The sequence below is a fragment of the Dendrobates tinctorius genome, unplaced genomic scaffold (assembly GCF_039654945.1).
Source record: "Dendrobates tinctorius isolate UK_male_01 unplaced genomic scaffold, ASM3965494v1 ptg000334l, whole genome shotgun sequence".
NCBI lineage: Eukaryota > Metazoa > Chordata > Amphibia > Anura > Dendrobatidae > Dendrobates > Dendrobates tinctorius.
In genome coordinates, this window is record NW_027362000.1 from 1,205,063 (window position 1) to 1,232,709 (window position 27,647).

Consider the following 27,647-nt stretch of genomic DNA (forward strand, 5'->3'; position numbering starts at 1 on the left):
TTATTTTCCATCGGGAAACAGGGTGTAGTTGTCACCCTGATTTCCCATATCATGCGGCTGAGCGAGCAGTGTGGTGTCATCCACATCGCAACTCTCAGTACCGCAGGCAGGACTTTTCCCTTTCGCCTTCCGGTGATAAGGGTTGTGGACAGGTGGCTAGTCCTTGCCGAATCCCCCTCCTCACCCCTCTCTCGGGACAGGGCTGAGAGGAAGACGGCGATCGCAGGTATTTCAAGCCGTCTTCTGCAGGATGCGGGTACAGAGGACTCCCTTCCCCCCAGCGGCCTGCCGTTTCCCCGTGGGCCCCTGTGGTCATCCTCTTCAGGGACGTCAGGTAAGTGCCTGTACGTTCCCTCCGGCCCCCGCATAAGCTCCAGTGCATGGGAGAAGTTGGATCTTGGGATTACAGGTCCACTGTTTTTGAATCTCCCGCCCTTTTTGCCTGCCGCGCGCTCTCACAATGGAACTATCCCTTCCCCTCTTAGTCAGGGAGACGCTGCGGATTCCTTCACTCACCGCAGCAGCGTCGCAAGCAGGGGACCGCTTCATATTTCATCCTGAGCGCGGTATGTCGGGGTGGGCAAGGGGTTGCAGCGCCGGCGCGGGCGCCGTCACTTTCACTTTCACTTTCCCCTCAGCCAGGGGAATTTCTCTGCTCCCTCCTCCATTCCTGAGCGCGCTCTTTCAGTGCGCCTTTTCTAGCCCATCACAGGGCTTCTTTCTCTTTGGAATGCCAGCCTCCCCTCTCTGTCATGCCCCCTCCGTCGCTGGTAGCCAATCACGGTGCAGCCGCTAAGCTCCGCCCCCCATCTTCCAGCACAAGGATTTCCTGGTTGTCTCACTCCTTCCAGCGCTGTTTGGGGGACACTTCAGCGTTTTCTGCTGCTCACAGAATCTCGGTAGGCTCTGCTCTGAGGCAAAGATTAGCTCCCCTCAGCAGTTATTCCATAAATCCTGCGGCCATTCAGTGCAGTCTACTTATGCCCAACCCTTCAGGGGATCTCTGCTTCAGGCCCACCGCTATCTATTACGCCTGTGCGCGCTGTAAAAAGAAGTGGGCATCAGGTCAGTCGTCTCCATTCTGCCCCCCCTGCAGTCCTTCCAATATGTCAGCATCTCAGGAGCGCACAGAGTCCCGGGCGGAGGGCGCTCTTCCCTCCTCTCTCCCCCCGGAGTGGGCCGTTACAATGTCACAGTCTGTGTCTGACTTGACAAAAGTATCACAGTCGCTGGTCCAGGTTTTAGAACGATTACCTCAGCTATCCTCAGCCACCTCTGCCCCGACCACCTCTCGGGGTGAGTCGTCCGCACCTGACCGCGACCTTCAGAGAGACAGACGGGGAAGGTCTTCTAGGAAGCGGGCTCGGTCCTCTTCGTCCTCGAGCTCGCAGGGCCCTTCTGCTCCCAGGCCTCCTTCTCCTTCCTCAGATGACAGCCTTCAGTCAGGCGATGATTCTCATTCGGAAGCTAGCTCTGAGGGGAACAGCGTTTCTAAAACGCGGGACATGGTCGATAGTTTGCTTGCAGCTATCTTCCAAACACTAAAACTTAAACAGGATGAGGCTCCAGCTCAGGAAGGCTCGGTTGTCCTTAGACGAGCCAGACCTCCGTCCCGAACCTTTCCCAATCACAACGATTTTAATACTACCTTAGCCAAACACTGGGAGCGCCCTGAACAACGTTTCTCAGGCCGCAAGTATTTGGACGTTCTGTACCCCTTTGACGCAGAACTGCTCTCAAAGTGGTCCAAGGCTCCAGAGGTAGATCCTCCAGTATCCCGGATAGCCTCTAAAACGGTTCTCTCTCTTCCAGACGGGGCGTCGCTCAAAGATCCTTCTGACAGGCAGATTGAATCTCTGGCTAAATCTATCTTTGAGGCATCTGGCACCTCTCTCTGCCCTATTTTCGCATCCGCCTGGGTGGCGAAGGTCATTTCCGCTTGGGCAAAAATCCTTCGCAGAGGCATCTTAGCGTCAGCTCCTCAAGACGAATTGGCAGATCTTGCAGATCAGATTAACCAGGCGGGAAAATACCTTTTGGCCGCCTCCTTGGACGCGGCCGGCTGCGTAGCAAGGGCTAACAGCAACATAGTAGCTGTACGCCGAGTCCTTTGGCTAAAGTCATGGAATGCGGACACTACTTCGAAAAAGTCGCTTACCAATCTGCCATTCCATGGCTCTAGGCTCTTTGGAGCAAAGCTGGATCAGATAATTTCCGATGCCACTGGAGGCAAAAGTACTTCGCTTCCCCAGTCTCGACCAAAACGCCCCTTCAACGGAAGGGGGTTTCGACCATTCAGGCCTTTTCGTCCCTTCTCTGCCACGGAGAGGGCCACTCAACAGGATCGGCCGCCTGCCACCAGGGAGCGGGATCAGAGGAAACCTTCCTACAAACCCGCTCCTCGCTGGAGATCTAGAGGACAATATTCCAGATCTGCAGGAGCCAATTCCGGCAGATTTTCGTCTAAGTGACGGGTCACCCCCACCTGGAATTCCTTCCAGGGTGGGCGGCAGACTTTCCTTTTTCGCGGATGCTTGGCTGTCCGTTGTAGACGACGCTTGGGTCAGAGAACTCGTCGCATCCGGTTACAAAATCGAATTTGCTTCACTCCCGAACAGACGGTTTTTCCGGTCTCGGCCTCCGCGACAGCGGGCCCAGATTCCGGGTTTTCTGCAGGCCATTTCCTCCCTTCTTTCCGCCGGAGTCATTGTTCCCGTTCCCTCAGACGAACGGTTTTCCGGGTTCTACTCCAATCTCTTTGTAGTCCCGAAGAAAGACGGCTCTCTTCGTCCTATTCTGGACCTCAAATTGCTCAATCGCCACGTGAAGATTCTCCATTTCAGGATGGAGTCTCTTCGGTCGGTGATTGCTTCCATGGAGCCCGGGGAATTTCTCTGCTCGGTGGACATTCGGGATGCCTATCTCCACATTCCAATATGTGTGCAACATCAGAAGTATCTTCGATTTGCGTTTCAGGGAGACCACTTTCAGTTCACAGCTCTTCCTTTCGGCCTGGCTTCAGCGCCCCGGGTTTTCACGAAGGTGATGGCGACTGTGATGGCCATCCTTCGCTCCAGAGGGATCCTCATCATCCCTTATCTGGACGATCTTTTGATCAAGGGTTCGTCTCGCCAGGACTGTCTCCGGAGCCTTCAGATAACCCTGGACACTCTCAGCCGCCTAGGTTGGCTAGTCAACAAGGAGAAGTCCATTCTGGTCCCCACCCAGCGTCTGACCTTTCTGGGTATGGAATTCGACACGGAGCTAGCCCGTGTTTTTCTTCCAAAGGAAAAGTTTGCAACTCTGTCCAAGTGCATCAAATCTCTCAAGAGGCCTGTTCCCGTTCCCATTCGGTTCGGCATGAAGGTCCTGGGGAAGATGGTGACCTCCATGGAGGCAGTGCCCTTTGCGCAGTACCACCTTCGCCCTCTCCAGCTGTCTCTGCTTTCAGCCTGGGACAAGACCACGATGTCCTTGGACCGTCCTATTCGGCTTCCTCTCAGAGTGAGGCAGTCTCTCACTTGGTGGCTACGGCCAGCGTCAGTTCTCCAAGGGAGGTCCTTCCTTCCTCCTCAGTGGCAAATCATCACCACCGATGCAAGCCTTCTAGGATGGGGAGCCGTGTTCCATCAGAAAGCGGCCCAAGGACGCTGGAAGCCACAGGAGTCTCTCCTTCCAATCAATCTTTTGGAGATCAGGGCGATTTTCCTTGCCCTTCTTCACTGGCAGCCCCTCCTTTCCGGCAAGCCGGTCCGCATTCAGTCGGACAACGCCACGACCGTGGCGTACATAAACCATCAGGGGGGTACGCGCAGCAAACAGGTAATGTCAGAAGTGGCCAAGATATTCCGCTGGGCAGAACGTTACGTTCCGACAATCTCTGCCGTCCATATTCCAGGGGTGGAAAATTGGGCAGCCGACTTTCTGAGTCGCCAGGGCCTAGCGTCCGGCGAATGGTCCCTGCACCCCGCGGTTTTCTCTCAGATATGCGACCGTTGGGGCACCCCGGATGTCGATCTCATGGCATCTCGGATGAACCACAAGGTACCGCAGTTCGTAGCCAGGTCCAGGGACCCTCTAGCCGTCGCATGCGACGCACTGGTGACTCCGTGGTCCCAGTTTCAACTTCCGTATTTGTTCCCGCCTCTGGCATTGATCCCTCGGGTGGTAAAAAAGATAAAATCAGAAGGCGTACCAGTGATTCTAGTTGCTCCAGATTGGCCAAGACGGCCTTGGTACGCGGAGCTGGTCAACATGCTCGCGGACGTTCCCTGGAGGCTTCCGGACCGTCCAGACCTTCTCTCGCAAGGCCCCCTTTACCACGAGAATTCTCAGTCTCTGAGTTTGACGGCATGGCCATTGAGACCGCAATTCTAAAGGAATCAGGTCTGTCCAGTCAGGTTATTCAAACTATGATCAGAGCCAGGAAACCAGCCTCTTCCCGCATTTACTATAGGTACTGGAAGGCTTTTTTCCGTTGGTGCGATGATAGCAAAGTCTTCCCAATGTCGTTTTCTATCCCGTCTATCCTAGGGTTTCTTCAAGCTGGGTTAGACGCGGGTCTGTCCCTCAGTACGCTCAAGGGCCAGGTTTCCGCTCTCTCTATCCTCTTCCAAAGAGAGCTAGCTTCTCTACCACAGGTCAAGACTTTTCTACAAGGGGTTTCCCACGTGGCTCCCCCTCATCATTCGCCAATAGACCCGTGGGATCTCAACCTCGTTCTTAGCGCGCTCCAGAAGGTGCCGTTCGAGCCTCTCCAGGACATTCCTTTGTCCCTTCTCTCTTGGAAGGTCACCTTTTTGATCGCCATTTCCTCCATCAGAAGAGTTTCTGAATTGGCGGCCTTGTCATGTCGTTCCCCTTACCTCATTCTCCATCAGGACAAAGCCGTCCTCAGGCCCGTTCCTTCTTTTCTTCCAAAGGTGGTTTCCGCTTTCCATATCAATGAGGATATCGTCCTTCCTTCTTTTTGTCCGGCTCCATCTCATCCTCTTGAGAAGTCTCTCCACAAACTGGACGTAGTTAGAGCCCTGCGTGTCTATCTTGCCAGGACCTCTTCCTTCCGTCTGTCCGATTCCTTGCTAATCATCTCTGAAGGTCGCCAGAAGGGCCTTCCGGCTTCCAAATCCACGATCGCTCGCTGGATTCGTTCTACCATTCTGGAAGCGTATCGTCTTCAGGAAAAGCGGCCCCCTCCGGGAGTAAGAGCTCATTCCACCCGGGCTGTGGCGGCTTCGTGGGCTGCTCGTCACCAGGCCTCGGCCATGCAAATTTGCAAGGCTGCAACCTGGTCATCCTTGCACACCTTCACGAGGTTCTACAGGGTTCATACCCAGGCCTCGTCTGATGCTGTGGTTGGTAGGAAGGTTCTGCAGGCGGCGGTGGCTCACCGGCCGACCTGAGCCTTTCGGTTACTTTCGTTCCTTTTTGCTGTTCCCACCCTTGGGACTGCTTTGGGACGTCCCATGGTATTCTGTGTCCCCCAATAAGGCGATAAAGAAAGATGGATTTTTGGTTCTTACCGTAAAATCTCTTTCTTGGAGCCTTCATTGGGGGACACAGCACCCTCCCTTTTTCAGTTGTACCGTGTTGGGTCTTAGAGTCCCCTGTTGGGTTGGTACATATGGTTCGAGTTTTTTCTCGTTGCTTCTCCTACTGCTTTTTCACCAACTGAGGTGCTTGGTGCCTGTCGGTGGGTGTATACTGCCGGGGAGGAGCTAATTTTATTGTTTTTGCATAGTGTCAGCCTCCTAGCAGCAGCAGCATACACCCATGGTATTCTGTGTCCCCCAATGAAGGCTCCAAGAAAGAGATTTTACGGTAAGAACCAAAAATCCATCTTTTTTTGTTTTGCGCCTTCATTTTTTTTTTTTTTTTTTTTTTTTTTTTTAATTTCTCTAAATGTTTTTGTTTTTTCTTCTTCAGTACCAGCAGTATGAGGGTTTGTATTTTGCAGAACGGGTTGTTAGACTCCCCAAGGCTCACTTGTACAGCTGATGTCAAGAACTATGTTTTGGGTCAATGTGATTGGAGCAGCAGGTTGCACGGGCGACCGTCTGCGCAATGGAGATACTATGGGGATAAGACAGCAAAGATGTCCAGCTGTGTCTCTCTCGTTGTTCGCACTCGTCAGAGCGGGCGCTCCTGTGCTGTAACAGAGTCGGGCGACATAGCTGCCAGCAGACAGCTATCTATTGTGTATGGGAGGCTTTAGAATGAAGCAGCAAGAAATGTCTCTGTACAGAACGCCCGACCTAAAGAAAAATAATTTACTGCTTTAGAAGCCTTTTAGAACTTGTCCTGCTTGTATTCCCTGCAGGAGATGTCTGCACATTCAATGCGCTGATATTAGCGGCTCCAGAGACAAAACCACATATCAACGAAAAGTCCGCCCTGATTGTGGTAAGGACTGCGCGGCCATACAGCCCTTCTACAGTGCCTGCCAGTCACCTTTATAGGGACTTTGCTGACATTGGGTCACGATGCTGGAAAGCAACTATGTGCTGTTGCCTCCTTCTGCTAATGAGGGGCACCAGGCGTAAAATTGAATTTGTGCCCCTTGTATCATGTGTCATTGTGGTTATGCATGGTTGTCATTGCCATCAGTGTGTGTGAAGGAGGGGATCCGTATAACGTGGCCAGGTCCCATGGTCGCTGTAGAAGATGCCTTGGTGCTACCTGTGGCTGAATTAATGCTCATTATGTACTATTTCCCAGGAGCTGCTAAACCAAATGGTGCAACAAAAGGTTACACCAAACTTACTAACCTTCAATTCCGTCATGAAAAGCTTACGTAAGATCGGCCCGGCGGTGAAAGGCATGGCGATGCAGACTCTAATGGAGATGAAAGCACTTCATATAGGTAGGACAATATGAACGGCCTGTCCGGAGCAATGTGGTGGTGAAGCGTCGTCTTGTTCCCTTTTTATACTAGACGCAAACTGAGCATGTATCAAGCTTCCGACTTCAATATGATTCTGTTTAGAGGGAATCTGTCATTAGCCTTTTGCTATTTAATCTGAGAGCAGCAAAATGTAGGAGCAGCAAAATGTAGGAGCAGCAAGCCTGATTCCAGGGATGTGTCACTTGCTCAGCAGCTCAATACTATCAGTGTTTTATCAGCAGGAGATTATCACTCCAGGACTAGATGTCCTGTGTCGGGCAGTCCAGCTAATCTGTGTAACACCACCTCCATCCGATTGGCAGTTTACTATATACAGCTGCCAATCAGAAATTTGGGTGGGGTTATACAAAGCTCCATAGTTAGAGCACTGCTGCATCTACGTCAGAGAAAGCGGGAGTTTTATCACAACTGCAGCAAGCAGCACAGTAAATGACACATTGCCGGCATCAGGGTCTCTGCCCCTACATCATTCTGGTCTCAAAATCTGTTGAAAAAATATGCTGACAAAGTTCCTTAAAGAAGGGGTCTGTTCTATCTATGGGCGGTATTTGATTTTGCAGCATTCATTTAAAAAGCAATATGGGGCAGCAGCAGACAAGGCCGTGGACAACAATGCCGCCGATCCTTTATTCTAATCTTTGAAAATGTTAGTATGAGGGCAAACTAAACATTCCGGCTATATGTTCCCACGGTGCATAAATGCAGCAGAAAATCTGCTGCGTGTTCCAGTGACGTCTGTGCGATTCACTTTTGAGTGCAGCGTAAAATGTGTATAATATCTGCGCCAAAATTCTGTAGGGGATACGCCAAATGGTTTTTAATATCTTTTAGTTCCTATTAGTTGCGTGAATGTGACGATACGCATCCTGAGACTCTCTCATGAACCAAAAGAAAGGTTTATCTAAGCCCCGAGCAGGTGATTGTTTGGACCCATAAGCGTTCACTTGAGTCCTTTCACCGCTTTGCTCACCCTAAGGGTTAAGACTTCAGTATATCAGGGTCCAAGTACAGACCACAACGCACGGACCGGCTTCGACTCGCCTGACAGCCTCGTAGATGCCTGTTAGGCTGTTGTCAGGCAGGAGACCTGATACTCCTGTGGCAGGAGACCTGCGGTCGGAACCTGGTATACAGACATCAGAATTCGGCCTTTTACTTTTTGAGAAATTGGTATGTGACGCCGAATGACAACTGTATAAAGTCACCCTATTTTATTTCTTTATTCTGGCTTTAGGGTACGTGCACACGCTGCGGATTAGGGTGCAGATTTTGTAAAATCCGCAGGTAAATCTGCAGGTCAAAAGACCTGCGGATTGACCTGCAGTTCTGCCCTGCAGTTTTTCATCTCCACAATGGAGGAGATGGCAAACCGCAGCGGAATCCGCAGAAAGAATTGACATGTCAATTCTTTCTGCGGTTTCAAAACCGCGCGGAAAAATCCGCAGCGTCTGCACAGCGGTTTTTTATGCCCATAGGGAATAATGGTACTGTACACCGCAGCAGAATCCGCAGCGTGTGCACACACCCTTAGGGTTTTTTTTTTTTTTATCACTTAGTTGTGCTTTATATTCTCTTATGTTTGCACAACTGAATTTTTTTTGTATTTGTTTTGTTTTTTTTTTCCCCCAGATCCGAGCCTTGGAACATACTGCCATTTATTGGGGGTGCTTTACAGACCTGGTGAGTACCAGAATAGTCGCTGCTGGGGTTTATGGGTGTTATATATCGTGAGTGATATATATAATAATTCTTGCATTGCACATTCAGGGATGAAGCCTTTTTGTGCTTTTCCACACTCCTATCTATCTGTACCTGTTTAATGCCCATTTCCTTGATGTTTTCCTTAATTTCCCATCTTTGCAGGGGATTCTTTCAGCCAATCCCAGCTGCTGGCCTCCATTCTGGAGCAGGCACAAGGAAAGAGCTTCACAGCTGAGGATCCCGATGACGGTATGTTGTAGTTCCAAATGGAGAAGGTGGTATGTCTATTGAGCCGTTGTAGAGCGATTCTCCTGCCTTAAGCAGATGCAAACTAACACACCTTGTAAAATTTGGCAAAGGTGTAAAGTGATGACCAAGTGGACTCTCCACACACCAGAAGGGCGGAGGTCTTGTGAGGAAACGACCATGACTCCCCCAGGATTGAGGGGTGGCACCTTGCCCTTGGAGTGGTAAGCTTCATCAATGGTTGATCAGATCCAGTGGCTGTGATGGACTTGGATGCCGCCAGGATGAAAGGGAAATCTGCTTGGGGAAAGGCAAAATGAAGGCTCTACAGTGTCCCCATCAAAATGTAATGCCCAAACCACTTTTTGGCAAGAAAGAAAGGACTGACCGAAGTACTTCCACTTTGTCCTGATGGAAAACTGTGAAAAGAGACTTGAAGGTCAAGTTGCAAATTCTAAAACTCACCTGATGGACATAATGGCGAAGCATAAGGCGATACACCAGAGGGCACAAAAGCAGATGACTGTAGTATCTCAGAGCAAATTGAGGACCTAGTGTAAGGTTGGATGATGATAAAGTGGGACAGCATTGACCACTCGTGTGAGCAGAAGGTTTGGAGGCAAGTGGGCACTGGAACAAAATGTGACTGAGGTTTGTACCTTGGGAAAGCTTAGACTGAGACTGGATCCCAGTCTATCATTGAGGAAGGAAAGTAGTCGGGAGACAGAGAAATGCTGTGGTTGGACTTTCCAATCTTGTGCCGAATAAAGTACATCTTCAAGGTCCTGTGGCATATGTGGGAGGAGGACGGATTTCTGGCCTTAATGATGGTCTGAATGACTCCCTCAGAAAATCCTCCTGTTCATAAAACAGCACCATTAAATAAAAAGTAGGTAAATTCAGTGGTAGAACGGTTCTTGACAGAGAAGATCTTGTGGAAGAAGACACAATTGGTCGTAGTCTAGAAGGTTGTTTAGATTTATGTACCTTGCTTGTCTAATCCAACCTGAGGCGATGAGATGGTAACGCCTTCTTGAGTACCTAAGTAAAAAGTGAAAGAGGAGGGTAGCCCAGACTGGCTTCAAGGAATGAAGAGAGCTCTGGCATAAACCTTGTCAACTTGAGGTTGAGCCTGGAGACCATTAAGTCTAAACTCAGGGGCCCCCCCACCAGGAGCTGAGTTTGGCAAACACTTCGGAGTGTCGATTCCACTTTCTTGGGTCAAATTGTTTTCAACTGTGTAAGTTGGCCATGCTATTGTCCTCTCCTGGGACTTGGACAGCTAAGATGGCTGATGCGTGTTTTGGCCCATCGTGGGATGGCTGCCCCCATAGCTGCTGGGCTCCTGGTTCTGCCCTGGTGAATCAAGCAGGCAACTGTTATGGCATTGTCTGTGTGGTCTCTGACTGGGAGATCTGATAAAGACCTGAGTTCTTTGTCTCAGGCAGAGGAGAATGGCATAGTTACAGCATGTGGAAGGGACCAAATTCTTTGGACTGTTCGATCTTGAAAACTTCAACACATTGGCATCCATCATAACAACTCTCCAAGAAGGAGGAAGGACCATCCATTAATAGAGCTTAAACTCTGGCCTGAATTCGAGCCATCCAGGAGATTTAGGAATAACTTCTATAGATGAATCCTGGAGGCCTATAGCTCGCATGCGATGTCGATATTGAGGAACGGGTCTGTGCCCCTGAAGAGATGCTTCTTGCTGATACAGATTGTTGAATTCTTCCAAAGGAATAAAAATCCAAGCCTGTGTGGTAGCGAATCTCATGCACTAAAAGGAAAGACTCCGTGAGACGGAGAGACTATTTCAGATAATTAATTCTCAAAAAAAAGGGGTTCAGGGTGTCAGGTCCCAATAATTTGAAGGCCCTGTGGATTGTCTGCTGTGAACAGCGCCTTTATCATGATTTCAACCAGATAAGGAATGGCTAAGACACCCCAGGAGTGAAAAATGGCCATCGCAGAGACCAAGACCTTCTTGAAGGGTTGAGGAGCAGTTGCCAGACCAAACATGAGGGCCACAAACTGGTACTGACAGGATCCAACAACAAAGTGAAGGAAACACTGATGGGTCTGGTTTGGCTATGAAGGTCCTGTTTCTTGTTGATGTGAACTGGACAATCTATCAAAGAGTGGAAATGTCTTCTGGATCTCCTATGAGGAACGGATCTGATGTTTGTTATGTAATCTTTCTGCTTGTCACTTCCCGGATGGTTTTGTCCAGTCGTTTGTGAACCAATGAAGGTGAGCGCCATCTGACTTTTTGCTTTGATTGTAAACTTGCATTTGAGCTATAGGATGCAGCGAATGGCCACTGAGGGGAACGAGGAACCTCTAAGCATCTATGGTGACCTCACGGATGTATCTGGCTGCTTCCAAAATCGGTTGAGTGAGGTCAGCCCAATCTTCAGTTGAAGTGCCAGACAAGATGCCATCCCGGTCCAGCTGGTAGTGACTTCACAAGCCCAGCAAGTGGGAAAAAAACATTTGAGTCACACCAGCCGCTTCAAAGGAAGAATTGGCAAACTATTCTATTTTCTGATCTCATTGACCTTGAAAGGCGACTCCATAACAGGCGAGGAAGAAGATCCATCTTTCCAGTGCATCTTCCAGAAAGGCATACATGACTTCCAAACATTCTGTTTTGGAGAAATGCCAGTCTGGATAGTTCTGTTCCTTTGGAAGTACCAAATCTAATTCCAGATGTAAGGGAAAGATTTGGGCAATTTGGTGAGGAAAAAGATGGTCTCCTCAGAGAGAAAAGTGTCTGGTAACATTCAGGGGTGCACTGACAGGCTGCAGAGGACTAAGATAATTGCATAGGGTTTCTTTTGGTAGTGCCGACTGACACACCTCTGGCCGGAATATGGTGCCGGCCAACTGCACTTCCGCCTGACTAGGTTGCTGGAGAAGAGCGACACCAGGTTTTATACTGCAATAACCCATGTTCACTATCGCGTAATTGCGCACAGACGAGAAAGGAGCAATTCATGAGTCCAAGTGTAATCTGTCTCCACCCAGCCATCCTGCCTGACAGCTGCAGCTTGTACTGAGCGGTGTGAGATCTTGGCAGCAGCAGGAGCCCACTGAGATGCTGTTACTTATTAGGCCATCTGTCTGTAGAGGGAACTCGCCAGCTAATAAAGCCCTGTGATTACAGCAGCCTCTGCGCTGTTAGTCTCAGCAATGTAATAATGGGGAGAGATGAGGAGAGGCAGGATTAATGACAGCAGCGGTGTAGACAGTGACCTGACCAGGCTCCTCCATATCTGTGACAGATTACTTCTTTTATGTGCTGCAAACCTCTTCTTCCTAAGCCACTAACTTCTAAATTTAAAGGTAAGGGCTTCACCGATGTATTGTACGTAAGACTTTAAGAGCAGTGTGAAGTTTCCATTTTTCACTAGCGATCTACCGTAACATACTCTGTCCAATGCTTCTGCAAAGTATGACCTTATACGTTTAGTCTTGGGACTTGTAAAGCATTTATTAATCTGATAATTCCTTTTTTTTTTTTTTTTTTTTTTCAGTGCTCTTTTTCAGTGAAGCGATGAGAGTGGTGAGTAATCCCTGGAGTCTTCTCAGACTGGATGCGGTGTATAGGAGTGTTGCTTGGAGAGACTGAACATTTACCAGTTCCATGATAAACTTTGGCGGTGTTCTGGTTATAACACATTATTGCATATGCAGATTTGCTGCTGTTAACCATTTTTATGCTGCAGTCACTCTCTCATAGTGGCATGTAAATGTTGTGCAGTGGTGCAGGATGCAACACAAAGTTGCACAAATTTTTTTGCGACTTTTGACGTCTAATTCATTAAGTGGCAATCAGCTGGTACTGAGCTATGTTCGTTTTATTACTGCTCGCTCATTATTAAGGCTGGTGTATGAATCAGGGCCATGGTTGTCTGGGAAAAAAATGTAGCAATACTAATTTTTCATTTTTTTGCAAACTTAGGATTTAAAAAAAAAAAAAAAGTTTGATATCGCTATAATTGTTCCGACCTGGAGAATCGTGTTGCCTGTCCATTTTTACTGCATGGTTAATACTGTAATACCGGAACCCTGAAAGAACAATGGCCAAAAAGAGCAATCGGCTCACTTGACCAGATGCACAGCGACGCACTCCAATAATGGTAACAGTCCAAACTATAGCAGGCACTCGAATCATCTGGAAAAAAAAATGGCTTTATTATTCCATTAGTATCAAAAGGCACAAAAATTAAGGCAGAAAAGAAATATCTGCTGTGCTCTCCGGCAACATGTTTCAGACCTACATGGTCCTTTTGTTGTTGCAGCTTTTGTGTGTGTATTTAACCACACTTTTTCCATTTTTCAGTGCATTTGGGTCTTCAAAACCACAAATACTCCTGCAAAAAAACAGCAACAAAAAAAACGTCCTCATACGGCGTTGTTGATGTTGAAGAAGTAGGAAAAAAAACGAAGGTGCAAAAAAAAATGCACGGCTGCGTCATTAAAGGGGCTAAGCAGAAAATAGCCTGCGTGTGGGACTATGTGATCAGCGATGAGCAGGACTGCAGCAGCCGGATAGATGAGGGGCGCTGCAGGCCGACGTGTAATGGACAAATCCTTATACATTGGCGCCAGTTCTGGGGTTTACCCTGTATGATTGCGATACAAGTGCAGGCGTTTCTAGGGGTAAGCGTATTCCGACTTTTCACTTGCTGTATTTCCGTTCCCTTGCTCGCAGTGTCTGGAAGCTAAGGATTTGGACTTGGCTTACGACATCCACAAGCTGCTGAATACTGGGGATAATTGGAGACTGTTAGGAAAGCCTAACCAGGAATTTGCCTACTAGTGAGTATTTGGGGACCAACCCTTGATTTATGCCCTGTTATAAACTTTGCAGGACCCTGGTCTAATGGCCACCAGACCACTCCCTCCACATACTAAAAGAACCAGGGTGACGTCATATGCAAGCTGCACCGCAACGATGGCATTACTGACCGGAAGTGGCGCCAGAGCACCAGGCTTCGGTCCCGCGGCCATTAGACCCCGGGGTCCTGCACAGCTTTCTGCTCAGAAAATGCTTGGAAAATTGTCACAGCTTGCCGGGGTTTGCTGCATGCCCAATCTATAGATCCATCTTCTTTGTCCTAGTTTTCAAAAAAAAAAATCTCTAATGGAGAAACTTGCATCATGGACGCTAACAACATGGATTTTTTTCCCCCTCTTCGCAGTGGCCGACTCTTCCACATAGTGTGCATGATGGAAAATGCCGACGTGGTGTTGAAGTGGTACCGAGAGCTCGTCCCATCAGTACGTTCCCTGGGATGTCTACCTCATGCAATATCTTGTGATATGGATCATCCTGGATTCTAGTGCGGATTTTCATCCATTTTTTCTTTTGTAGCGCTATTATCCTACCTCCAAAGGTTTCCAGAACCTCCTTCAGGTGCTGGAGATGGAGAATCGACTGGAGCTCATCCCTGATCTCTGGAGAGGTAAGTGATCTCAATAATTCAGTGCCAACATGTGCAGAAGTGTCTCCAGCTCCTGACAAGGCTTTGCCTCTCGTGTGCGTTTTTGGATCAACCCATAGACCTGACTCCTCCTGCTCGTCTAAGTATCCGTCCATCGAGTGGTTGTAGTGTATACCGTCATGTGGTGTGTGCCGTGTGTATTTTTACTTTACAGCTGATATTATTACTACTTTCCCTTTTTAGATATCAAGCAAATTGGTCATAGTAACAAGGAGCATTTGCTTGAGGAGGTCCTGAATTTGATGGCGAGCGGGAAGCAGAATGCGGAGGTATATATAAGCACAGACATGGCGCACATGGCCTGAGCTATGCAGCTCACTTGTCAGCTTTGCTGTAAAGACTGAGACAGAATGAGCAGAGCCAGCTCATGATTATAAGAGAAGTGAGGCGTTAAGGACCCCTGTAATGTACGGCTGGAAGCCTAGATAATGCAGGATGGTAAAAACCCATACACATTAGACTAAGATTATTGGCAGAACACGCGAATATCGACAGGGTTAGCTAACAGTCTAACGTGCATGGGGGTCTCCAATAGATGTCCAAGTGGGGAATAGGATTCCAGTATATCCAATTTCGAGCTGCCAGTCCTTTTCCTCTTTAAGATTACTGACAGAGGCTCTCACAAAGGGCACAGGAGCACACCCTGTGTATGGGATAGTTGGCCAAGATGGTTCCGCCAACAGTTAAATTGTATGGCGGGACGTAACACAACACTATGTATACTGAGAAGACAGGACGGTGACACTCGGTACCCAGGACAGTGATGTGTACCCTGGAAAGGCAGGATGGTGACTGTGTACCCTGGGAAGTGTACCCTGGGAAGATAGGACAGTGATGTGTACTGTAGAAAGGCGGTACAGTGACTGTGTGTACCCTGTGAAGGCAGGACGGTGATTGTGTACACTGGGAAGTCATGACGATAATGATGTGTACCCTGGGAAGGCATTGACGGTGACTGTGTATCCTGGGAAGGCATGACTATGATGCTGTGTACCCTGGGAAGACATGATGGTGATGCTATGCACCATGGGAAGGCGGGACAGTGATGCTGAGTATCCTGGAAAGGCGATGCGAGAGCGCTGCATATCCTGGGAGGGTGAGACTGTAACGCTGTGTACACTGAGTGTGCAGGACAGTTATGATGTGTACCCTGGGAAGGAAGGACGGTGACACTGTGTATTCCTGGAAAGGCATGACGATGCGTACCTTGGGAGGGTATGACTATGACTCTGCATACCTTAATGAGGCTGTGCTTTATTTATCCTATGTACATATAACAAACACAGCTTCTAGCATTCAGTAAGGTCCGAGAGCTGCAGCAATAGTACGGCTATATGGCTATGATGGTGTACTCAGTTCTTTCTTTGGCTTTTCCCAACATAGCTCCAAGCCGCCTTTGCGGACACTGCGACCTCTATAAAGTCCGTGTACGATTCTAATGAGCATTCTAAACATCCAATGAAGGGATCTGCGTCTGCGCTGGGGAATGTGGCCATACTGCTGACGAGGGCCGGGAGACTGGATGAAGCTTGGTGAGATCTCGCACTGTCCGGTCCCAGTCTGCCTTTGTTTCCCCAATTTTTTTCCTTATTTTCCTCTAGGCCACCTGCTTATTTGTGCACTTACGTCCTTTCCTTTCAGAGTTCGGCTGTTTGTGCTGCAGCCATTTTTTTTTTTCCTAGTTTACAGACAGCCGACACCATGTAACAAATGGTGGAAATAGATCTTGACCTCAGTAGCTTTTTCCACAAGTCAGCTAGCTCTCGTTACACTCGCCACCCATCCCCTTATTCTGCTCTCATGCAGTAGAGATTGCCTGAAAAGTGTCAGAATTGTTTTGTTTTTAAAAGGAACTTTAGAACTGAGATTGTCCTGTCCTGTGATTACAGCAGCCAAGACACAGCTTTAAAGTGAACCTGACAGCTAATACATGCTGCTGGTACCATGGGCAGCATGCAACAGACATTATTAGGTGCAAGTTCCTTTTAAAATCCAAGACAATTACAACCATAAAGTTTCGGGGTTTTTTTGTTTTTTTTTTAAAGGGTTCTCCCAAGAATGGAATAAAATTCCCCCATCACGTAATTAAGACGGCACGCCGTGTCATGTTGGACTGCAGAAATACAGCTCCTGAGACCTGTATCTCCACTGACACCGGAGCTGTTTGTAAGCACACATACTTGTGAGGCACTGGGGAGAGAGGCTGTGACAGGAGAAGAAATAAATCTTCTCAGCTGATTAAGCACGGAGGACTGAAGCTGGAGGGAAAAAAAATCCTTTGTGCTCAGTGAGCGAGAATAAGATTTATTCTATTGTCACAGCCCTTCGCCTCAGCTAACGGAGATGTGTGTTTATGATACAGCTCTTTTGTCAGGTCTCGGGAGCTGATTCTTCAGGCTGCAGCCTGTCCTGACACGTGTTTGAATTATGTGATGAGGGGGCCTTTCTTTTCTTTTTTTTTTTTTTTTTTTTAACTCTCTTGGAGACCTCAAGCTCAGAAGTAGGAAGATAAAGAGTTTCGAACGCTCCAATAAGAGCGATGAATTCTCACTTAAATTGTCCAGCCTCGGGGAAAATTTTGGCAAGTGCTGCAGCTTGCCAAATCTTAACAGTGAGTAATATTGAGCAGTCGTCACTTGATGGCAAGAGTGTGAATTACTAACTTCACGTGACGGACACGTGAATTGATAAAACGGAGCCGAATCCTGTGTATTTTATACACTCAAAGGATTCATCAAGCTGCAAGAGGTTAGCTTAAAAAAATTCCCCATTTTACTTTATTTTTTTTTTTTTTTTTTTTACAGTTGTTATACTACTTTTAATGCTTTCCAATCATTTTTTCTAAACAGGAAAATTCTCAAGTCATTCCAATCCAAGCGTCTTGTTCCCCGGTGAGTACAAATTTAGTTATTCTCAATGCTCAACAGAGAATTCTGCTTTTAGGTGCCTGCAGATGAGCGCTGCTGCTTTTATGACCTGTAGTGAGAATAAAAACCTTTCCTGACCTAAAGTGCTCTTCATATCCCAGGAGCACTGAAGCATGTCCGATCATCTTAGGACGCTGATCAGTCCTGTAGGGGAGCCCATGTCATCTCCCAATTTAATTATTGTGACTACTGTCTGTCTGCAAATTACTGCCCTTACCTGGCAGTGTCAGCGACTCTTCTTTTGGTTTCTTTTGGTGGTTAGCTGGCCTGGCACGACCTCACTCTGCAATGATGTCACACCATGCCATCTCATCAGAAAAAGAGCCGAGGACGCCGCCGGTAGTCCCGCTCGCGGCCGCTGGCAGATGGAATCAGATGGGCAAATTGATTCACTCCAATTCTAACTAATATCTTGGCAAGAGTGATTTAGGGGATATAAGGACGCCTTTGAAAAGGACTTTTACTACAATTCGATCCTAGCCACGCAGCATCAGAAATGGAAGATCGGGTCTATTCCTTCATTGTCCTCAGTGGTTTATTACCGCTTCTTTTATTTTTCAGGTCCAATGTTATCACTGAGCTTTTAGATGGCGCCAAAACTGCAGGGAACAGAGCTGTGGCCGTAGATCTGGTGCAGCTGGCGCTCGGCTTCAGTTTGCCGGACACGGCGCAGATCGCTCAGCGAGTGCTGGATGACTTCACCCTAACCGAGGAACAGAGGTAAGCCGTAACACCTATCGGGAAAGCTGGGATCATAAGGAGACCGCCTGTCCATGAGCTAAATACAGGGTGTTAGGCCAAAGTCTATCTTTGATAGGGAGAGGTTCGAGAAGATGCAATATGGAGTACAACACAGGGGTGCGCAGGGATCGACTGCTCCTCGGCTAAATGGCCAGTGCCCTGTGTTGTGACGGTCACCTGTCACGCTGATCGGGTAAAGCTCACCTCGTGATCTGACATATCCGCCTTATGTGAAAGCTTTGTGTTGTTTCTTCTAGGATAAGCTTACAAGACCTGACGCAGAGCAGCGGCACCAGTAGCAGTAGTAGCAGTGACAGCGACCATGATTAGGGTTATGGTACTGGATTGTGGAACCTCCATCCTCAGCTCTTTGGATAAAGGAAGAAGAATCTTTACAAACTGTTAACGTTCCTCGTTTACTCTTTGGACAATTTACAATAAATTTATACTATAAGTTTTGTTGTTTTTTTTTTTCTTCTCGTACAGCACGTGTCAGCTATGTGCATTCATCGAACACAGAATAAATTTACATACACTTATCTTGTTCACCCTTGTATTATACTCCAGAGCTGTATTTGCAATTCTGTAAGCCCCCAAAAAATGTCTTTACCCAAGATGCATAACACATTAGTGATGTTTGGTCTTTTGCGCCATGTAAGATATTGAGGCAAGATGCTATATGGAGTTTCCTTCCATATAAATGTTTCCCCTTTTAGTGCTGACTGCACCATTTCTCATCTCTACAGACCTCCATTTGGCTGTACCTTTTTTAAGAGTGGATGAGTTTGAAGCTCACATTTTAAAGTGAATCTCCAAAGTTTATATTGTTTTTAGGTCTATAACGTTTACCAAATTCTACTGCAGCTCGTTGTCTTACATCCAGTCTACGGCTGTCTATGGACAGTGTACATACGGAGACTGGTGTTGGCCGGGTCAGCTTTCTGAGCTCTGCTAAGAACTCTGTGCTACAACTGCTGCATCCAGTAATCTGACACATCGCTGGCATCAGGCTCACCTCAGTCGGAGAAGGGTTCTAAGCTGTGCTCGGCCATGCAGAGCCTTATTGGGACTGTGATGGACACCCTCCAGGTCAAGAATTAGTCCACCTATCCATCCTAGGAAGTGGTTTCTTTCTGTCAGCACTCTCCAGAACAGGTCGCCTTTGCCTACCATGAAGACTGGCAATCATGTAAAAAAAAAAAAAATATATGGGAACTCCTAGATAGGCACGTGCCTTCTAGGAGGTTAATGATGCTGTTCCCTTGCGAAGAAGAATTGATTATCAAAAGGTCCATGCCTCGTCAATGGATTACCAAGTAACTAGTTTCTCTATTGCCACATCCTTTCCCTATTCTGATTTGGATTCTCTGTGACGCGCTGATGGTGAGCAGGTGTGAGTTCTCTCCAAATAGAAGTTTTAGGATTAATGATCGCACTTGCATGTGATGAGGGGTTTAATCCCAACAGCTCTCCTGCTCCTGTTTATAGATCACAACATCATCGCTCATGCAGGGTTAAGTTTGCAAGTAGAACAACGCACAAAATATTAAAAGAAAAGAGAGGAAAAAGGGAAGGAAAGTCTTAATTCTTTCCAAAATTTTTAAAAAAAAATTTTATTTTTTTTTTTACAAAAACAAGAAGCCTAAAATAATAAGACAGAAGAGGCCGTATGGGATTTATTTCCAGTAATGGATTTGTACAGAGGAGGGAGATAACCTGTTCGGGGAGGTCTCCTCTCTTTTTCTAGTAGGTTCACTGTGTATATTTGAACAGAAATTAATTTGACAATTTTCTTAGAATGGTACAATTTACATCTATTGCGCTCTCTCTCTATATATCTCCATAACCTGTTTACAACAATACAGGAAAGACTAGAGGTTTCAGGATTGTAACCACCCCGGACGGGGCTGCACATAAATCTCTCCATGTGCCATATCGCTTCATACACTTGAGGAAGGCTCATTCAGAGCGGAAACACGTTTTTTAAAAAGTTTTTTATGTTGTTAGTGCATGAGCACTTAAGTATTTTTAGAATAAATTTAAATGTAAAAAAAAAAGTGTAATATTGTTACTCTGGAACACCACCTGGAGGTTGCTCCAGAATCAATGTCTTTTTGGGATTCCAGCCACTAGAGGGAAGCGCCTCCGAAAAAGCTTTTTCCACAGGAAAATTGTTCGGGATGCAAATAAAAATCCCCAAATAACATCAGCTGAATCCCTGGACTCTCTGAAAACTAGCGGCGTGGCTGTTTAAAAATGCACAATAAGGAGGTACTTCAAGAAAAATGGGCTGCATGGTCGAGTCGCCAGAAGAAAGCCACTACTGCGCAAATGCCACAAAGTATCTCGCCTACAATACGCAAAACAGCACAGAGACAAGCCTCAAAACTTCTGGAACAAAGTAATTTGGAGTGATGAGACCAAAATTGAACTTTTTGGATACAATCATAAATGTTACATTTGGAGAGAGGTCAACAAGGCCTATGATGAAGGGAACACCATTCCTACTGTAAAGCACGGAGGTGGATCGCTGATGTTTTGGGTATGTGTGAGCTACAGAAGTACAGGAAACTTGGTCAAAAGTTGAAGGAAAGGTGAATGCAGCACGTTATCAGCAAATACTGGAGGCAAATTTGCAATCATCAGCCCGGGAGCTGTGCATGGGACATACTTGGACGTTCCAACATGACAACGATTCAAAACACAAGGCCAAGTCGACCTGTCATTGGCTACAGCAGAACAAAGTGAAGGTTCTGGAGTCTCCATCTCAGTATCTTGACCTCAATATCATTGAGCCACTCTGGGGAGATCTCAAGCGCTCAGTTCATGCTACTAGACAGCCCAGGAATTTACAGGAACTGGAGGCTTTATGCCAAGAAGAGTGGGCAGCTTTACCATCTGAGAAAATAAAGAACCTCATCCACAACTACCACAAAAGACTTCAAGCGGTCATTGATGTTAGAGGGGGCAATGCACGGTATTAAGAAATCGGGTATGTGAACTTATCATCGGGGTCATTTGGATGTTTTGGGCTGTCATTATGATGATTTAAATGGAGAAAACACAGTAGTTTGACAATAAATGGCTTCACCCAACCACTAACCATGAGGGGAGAAAAAGGTTTGGTATTATCTTCTATATATATATAAAGCTATGTGTGTGTGTATAAAGCCCCGCCCCTCATTATGTCATAATGGTTGCTATGGCGACGATGTCATAATAGGTTGCAATGGTGACGGTTATGTTATAACTAGCTGAAAAGCCCGGCGTTGCCCGGGCATAGTAACTAACTGTGGTTAATTATAACAAGTTATAATGATTATCCTCCATCCTATAGTCCAGTGCCCATATACCCATCATACATATCATCCATCCCATCGTCCCGTTCCATGATGACTATGTCATAATAGGTTGTAACCATTCTGACACTGTCACCATGGCAACCTATTATGACATCGTCACCATGGCAATCATTATGACATCTTCGTCGCCATGGCAACAAATGACATCATCGTCACCATAACAACCTATTATGACATCATCATTGCCATGGCAACCATTATGACATCATCTTCACCATGGCAACTTTTATGACATCGTCGATACAAACATATCCTCCATCCCATAGTCCGGTGGCCATATACCCATCATACATATCCTCCATCCCATGGTAACTGATGTCATAATAGGTTGCAACCATTCTGACATCGTCGCCATGGCATCCAATTATAACATCTTCGCCATGGCACCAATTATGACTTCATCGTCACCATGGCAACCAATTAAGACATCATCGTAGCTATGGCAACCTATTATGACATCGTCACCATGGCAACCTTTATATCATTGTTGCCATGGCAACCATCATGACATCATCGTCACTATGGCAACCATTAGGACATCGTCAACATGGCAACCTTTATGACATAATCATCACTATAGCAACATAGTCACCACCGTCACCATGGCAACCAATTGACTTTGTCACCATGGCAACCTTTATGACATCATCGTCGCCATGGCAACCATTATGACATCATCACTATGGCAACCATTATGACATCTTCGCCATGGCAACCTTTATGACATTGTCACCATGGCAACCTATATGACATAATCGTTGCTATGGCAACATATTATGACATAGTCACCATGGTAACCTATTATGACATTGTCGCCATGGCAACCATAATAACATCGTCGCTATGGCAACCTATTATGACATGATCATCGCCATGGCAACGATTGACATCATCAATACACATCCCTCATCCCTTAGTCCCGTGCCATGGTGACTATGATATAATAGGTTGCAACCATTCTGACATCGTCAGTATCATCGACACCATGGCAACCTATTATGACATCCATCGTCGCCATGGCAACCATTATGACATCTTCGCCACCATGCCAACCTATTATGACATCATTGTCACCATGGCAACCATTATGGCATCATTGTAACCTATTATGACATCGTCACCATGGCAACCAATTATGACATCATCGTCACCATGGCAACCTTTATGACATCGATGCACAAACATATCCTCCATCCCATGCCCATATACCCATCATACATATCCTCTATCCCGTGACATGGTGGCTATGATGTCATAAGTTGCAACTATTCTCACATCGTCGCCATGGCAACCTTAGGCGTCAGGCTCCTGCAGCTGCACAGCAAGAATCCAGAGGCATACATCCAGCGGTCTCCCATTCCTTTTCCATTCCCATTCCATCCCTACCTGTACAGCAATCTCGGCGATCCAGGCGCCCTGCTCAGACCAGCTCTCTGGGTCTGGATGTTGCTGCCACCTCTGGACCAGCAATGGTAGTGCAGCCTGCTCTGCAGGAAGCCACTCCAGAGGCTAAGTCCTCTCGCCGCGCTACTGGGCATGCCCACGAGACGATCTCCCAGTGGAGATCGGGGGTCACGTGCTCAGGTCCTTCTCCTGATCTGATTGGCCCATCTCAGAGGTCTGGAAGGTCCCGGAAGCGCACGGCTATAAAAGTCTCGCATGGCCTCTCGGCCATGCGCTAGTACAGACACTAGATGCTACTGTGTGTATGATGATGGATGTATGGACTGCAAATGACTCATTATGATTCCCCTCCCTCTGATATTACGTATGTGGACAGGGAACTAGTGTTAGAGTCAGCACCAGTCAGTGGCACGTTACAGGCCACGGTCTCCATCTTCACAGTGCGAGCGTCTGACGGTGCGCCTCTCCGGGCATTGTTGTATTGCAGCTTGTTTAGTTGCCGCGCTGCAGTCAGCAGCAGGTGGGGCGTTCGCGGTAGCAACTCCGCACGCACGGTAGGTCAAGATAGACTTTGACCCAGAGTCTAGGGCCTAGTCCTGCGACCGATTACCGTGTGTGCACACCGCCGAGTCCTGTGAGGTCAACAGGCTCGGTATTCATGTCTATGTTTAAAGCGTCTGTGATTCAACAGAATACGCTCTGCGCACAACGGGTGACGTTCAACCCACGTGTTATACCACCATACAGCGCGTCTGCCATTAGCTAGCAGCGGTGTAACACCTACTGCACGGTGGACCCCGGGCAGCGAACGCACTTATTATTTATCTATTTAGTGCATTCCGCCGTCCTTAACAGCAACCTATTAGGACATCATCGTCACCATGGCAACCTACTATGACATCATAGTCGCCATGGCAACCAATATGACATCATAGTCACCACCGTCACCATGGCAACCTATTATGACATCATCTTCGCCAAGGTAACCTTAATGACATCATCGTCACCATGTCAACCTATTATGACATCATCATCACCATGGCAACCATTATGACATCATAGTCACCACGGCAACCTATTATGACATCGCCACCATGGCAACCATAATGACATAGTCATCGCTATGGCAACCTATTATGACATAAGTTACCACCGTCACCATGGCAACCTATTATGACATCGTCGCTATGGCAACCTATTATGACATGTTCATCGCCATGACAACCATTGACATCATCGTCGATACACACACATACATTTTCATCACTTAGTCCCGTGCCCATGTTTCAATCATACATATCTTCCATCCCATAGTCTCATGCCATGGTGACTATGATGTCATAATAGGTTGCAACCATTCTGACATCTTTGCCATGGCAACCTATATGACATCATCGTCGCTATGGCAACCTATTATGACATCATAGTCGCCACTGTCACCATGGCAACCTATTATGACATCATCGTCACCATGGCAACCATTATGACATCATCGTCGATACACACACATACATATCTTCTATCCCATAGTCCCGTGCCCATATTTCCTTCATACATATCCGGTTATGTCATAATGGTTGCCATGGTGATGATGTCATAATGGGTATATGGGCACGGGATTATGGGATGGAGGATATGTAAGATGGATATATGGGCACTGGACTATGGGATGGAGGATGTGTGATGGGTATATGGACACTGGACTATGGGATGGAGGATGTGTGATGGGTATATGGGCATGGGACTATGTGATGGAGGATATGTATGATGAGTATATGGGCACGGGACTATGGGATGGAGGATATGTATGATAGGTATATGGGCACTGGACTATGGGATGGAGGATGTATGATGGGTATATGGACACTGGACTATGGGATGGAGGATATGTGTGATGGGTATATGGGCATGGGACTATGGGATGGAGGATGTGTATGATGGGTATATGGGCACTGGACTATGGGATCGTGGATATGTATGATGGGTATATGGGCATGGGACTATGGGATGGTGGATATGTATGATGGGTATATGGGCACGGGACTATGGGATCGTGGATATGTATGATGGGTATATGGGCATGGGACTATGGGATGGAGGATGTGTATGATGGGTATATGGGCACTGGACTATGGGATCGTGGATATGTATGATGGGTATATGGGCATGGGACTATGGGATGGTGGATATGTATGATGGGTATATGGGCACGGGACTATGGGATCGTGGATATGTATGATGGGTATATGGGCACGGGACTATGGGATGGAGTATAATCATTATAATTTGTTATAACTAACCACAGTTAGTTACTATGCCCGGGCTCTTCAGCTAGTCATTCATATTCTTTGAAAAAAGGCCAAGCAAAAATTCTGCTGGGGTATGTAAACTTTTGAGCACAACGGTAGCTGCCTTACATATCTGTTCAGTTGAGACCTCCGATCTTTCCACCCAGGAGGCTGCCGTGGCTCGAGTGGAATAAGCCCTCAAACCTTCTAGTGTCGTCTTGCCACTTGACGTATACACTAATGAAATAGCCTCCCTAGTCCATCTAGCTAAAGTACTTCTCGACACCCTAAGATCATTCCTAGCCCCCCTGGAAGGACACGAATAAGGAATTATCCTTCTGCCAAGGATCAGTGACAGATAAATACTCTAACAGGCACCTCCTGACATCTAGAGTATGAAGCTTCATCTCATTCTGGTTTTTAGGACTGGAAGAAAGGGAGAACAATTTTCTGCAACCTATGGAATTTGGAAGCTACTTTTGGTAAGTAAGATGGATCTGGTTTAAATATAAAATTGTCTTCCAGGAACTTGGTATATGGATTGAGCCTAGAAAGAGCCTGGATATCGCTCACCCTCCGGGCTGATGTTAATGTGACCAAGAGAGCTACTTTAAGGGAGAGCACCTTTTATAGGGGCTGACTCAATGGGTTCAAACAGGGGATCTGTCATAACTGCGAGAACCAAGTCCAGGTCCCTCGGCATAATCCTCTCCTTAAGAATGGGCCTAGATCTACTGTACTTGATGGTTTAATCTAGCAACCCAGTAACAGGGCCCCCAGGGCTGATACCTGGACCCTCAGGGTACTTGTGGAAAGACACATTTCAAGTCCTTTCTGAAGGAATCGCAGGACCTGATGCATTGGAACCTCCCACCGACCCTAAAATCTGAGGTAGCTAAAAACTTTTTCCAGGTTCTGGTGTAGATTTTGGTTGTGATCATCTTCCTACTCATTAGGAGAATGGCTATCAAATTAGGGGAAAATCCTTTATCCCTCAACAACGACCTCTCAAATTCCATGCAGTCAGGTGAAGCCGGGCCACTCGTGGATGGCAAATAGGCCCCTGGGAGAGATCCGGTAGTACCCGTGGCTCGGTGACCAACATGATCCTTAGCCATGAGAACCACACCCTTCTGGGCCAAATGAGGGCAGTCACAATTCTTGCCCTGTGTTCTTTGATTTTCCTCACCACTAGAGGTAATAGGGTAGGGTCAAGGGGGGAAAGGCATAAACCAGTCTGAAGTCCCACATGATTAGGAAGGCATCTTCCACTAGTGGTTTTTCTCTGGGGTTGAGAGAACAGAACAGCCTCACTTTTCTGTTCTTCCTGGTGGCGAAGAGGTCTATATCTGGATGACCCCACATCAGCACAATCTGGTCAAAGATTTATGTCTCGACTTCCCTGCGCACTTCTTTTCCTGGCAGGATCAGGAGAAAATAAGGGGAAGACTACACCACCGAGTGAACTTTCATGAAGATCACGGCGCATAGCCGACAGATCGCTGAAGGCTGCTGACTCGTCCATTCTGCTGGAGATCCTGTGGCTGGACCTCTCTGCAGAATCCAAACTCTCGCTTGCATGGCTATCTTCCACACTCTCGCTGGGTTTTCATTGGGATGCACGGGGATTCTGACCGAGCTCCTTATGTTGCTGCTGTGCAGGGTGTACCTGCTCCTGCTGCTCGCATTACTCCATCCTCTTGAATAAGGATTAGGCCCAGAAGCAATGAGGTCTGCGCTTGTGCCCCTTTTAAACTTGGATATCCAGGTCAGCAGGTTCCTGGTCCTTGGCGCCATCTTCCTCCCCCAGAGATCACTGGCACACCCCCGGATGTGATGTCACCGCCCCATGCGCCTTTCCCCTTCCACAGGCCTGTGACCATGCCACCAGTCACTGGCCTGCAAATGGATCTGTATGTCCCCCCCTAAAACCCGGTCACAGCCCAGACACGTTACCGGTGCACACCGGTTACATCATCCGGCTGCGTTGGCATACTAGAACGCGCCCCCAGGCCCTGCCCCCAACATGTAACCATTGCGTCCCGGGCCGCGTCACCATCCGTGCCCCTGCGTGGTCTCCGGGACCGACCCAGCCGCAGCACTCCACCTGGTTGTCCCCAGATGCATCCCCAGCCGAGGCTGAACGCTTCAAGCGGCGCAATATTGGAGACCATGCTGGCTAGTTTCAGGGGTATACTTACGTGTCTTCTGGCACTGACCTTCCGGAGCTGGTAATTCTCCCTGGACACCGATCCACCTCCTCCGCTCACTATTGTGTGGTCGACCTTGGACCCGCTGTAGCACTTCCAAAGACCCCACACTGGCTGAGGCAGGGGACCCCCACTGCCTGAACTGATCGACCAGGCCTGGGAATCCGTTAACTTCTTTACAGGCATGTCTGACAAGGGTTCCCCATCAGGGACAGGAAACCAACTGTTGCATGGGTGAGGTGCCGCCCTTTTATGTCTGTAGGTTTCTTGTCCCTGAAGGACAGATCCCCTCTCTCGTGGTGCTGTTATGGGAGACCGAATAAAACTATAATATCCCATTATATTTAT

The 27,647-nt window shown here is 47.5% G+C and overlaps 1 protein-coding gene across 2 annotated transcripts in view; it reads left to right on the forward strand.

The window, feature by feature from the left end:
• Positions 1–18,489, forward strand: part of PTCD3 (pentatricopeptide repeat domain 3) — a 32,726-nt gene extending 14,237 nt beyond the window's left edge. For both annotated transcript variants that reach the window (XM_073562071.1, XM_073562070.1), the window contains 13 exons: positions 6,320–6,402; positions 6,718–6,862; positions 8,534–8,584; positions 8,768–8,854; positions 12,394–12,422; positions 13,575–13,681; positions 14,065–14,143; positions 14,238–14,328; positions 14,551–14,636; positions 15,751–15,899; positions 17,217–17,258; positions 17,856–18,014; positions 18,293–18,489. In XM_073562071.1, coding sequence (XP_073418172.1) covers positions 6,320–6,402; positions 6,718–6,862; positions 8,534–8,584; positions 8,768–8,854; positions 12,394–12,422; positions 13,575–13,681; positions 14,065–14,143; positions 14,238–14,328; positions 14,551–14,636; positions 15,751–15,899; positions 17,217–17,258; positions 17,856–18,014; positions 18,293–18,365 — 1,181 coding nt within the window. In that variant the 3' untranslated portion in view covers positions 18,366–18,489. The remainder of the gene's footprint in view (positions 1–6,319; positions 6,403–6,717; positions 6,863–8,533; positions 8,585–8,767; positions 8,855–12,393; positions 12,423–13,574; positions 13,682–14,064; positions 14,144–14,237; positions 14,329–14,550; positions 14,637–15,750; positions 15,900–17,216; positions 17,259–17,855; positions 18,015–18,292) is intronic.
• Positions 18,490–27,647: the final 9,158 nt, after the last annotated feature.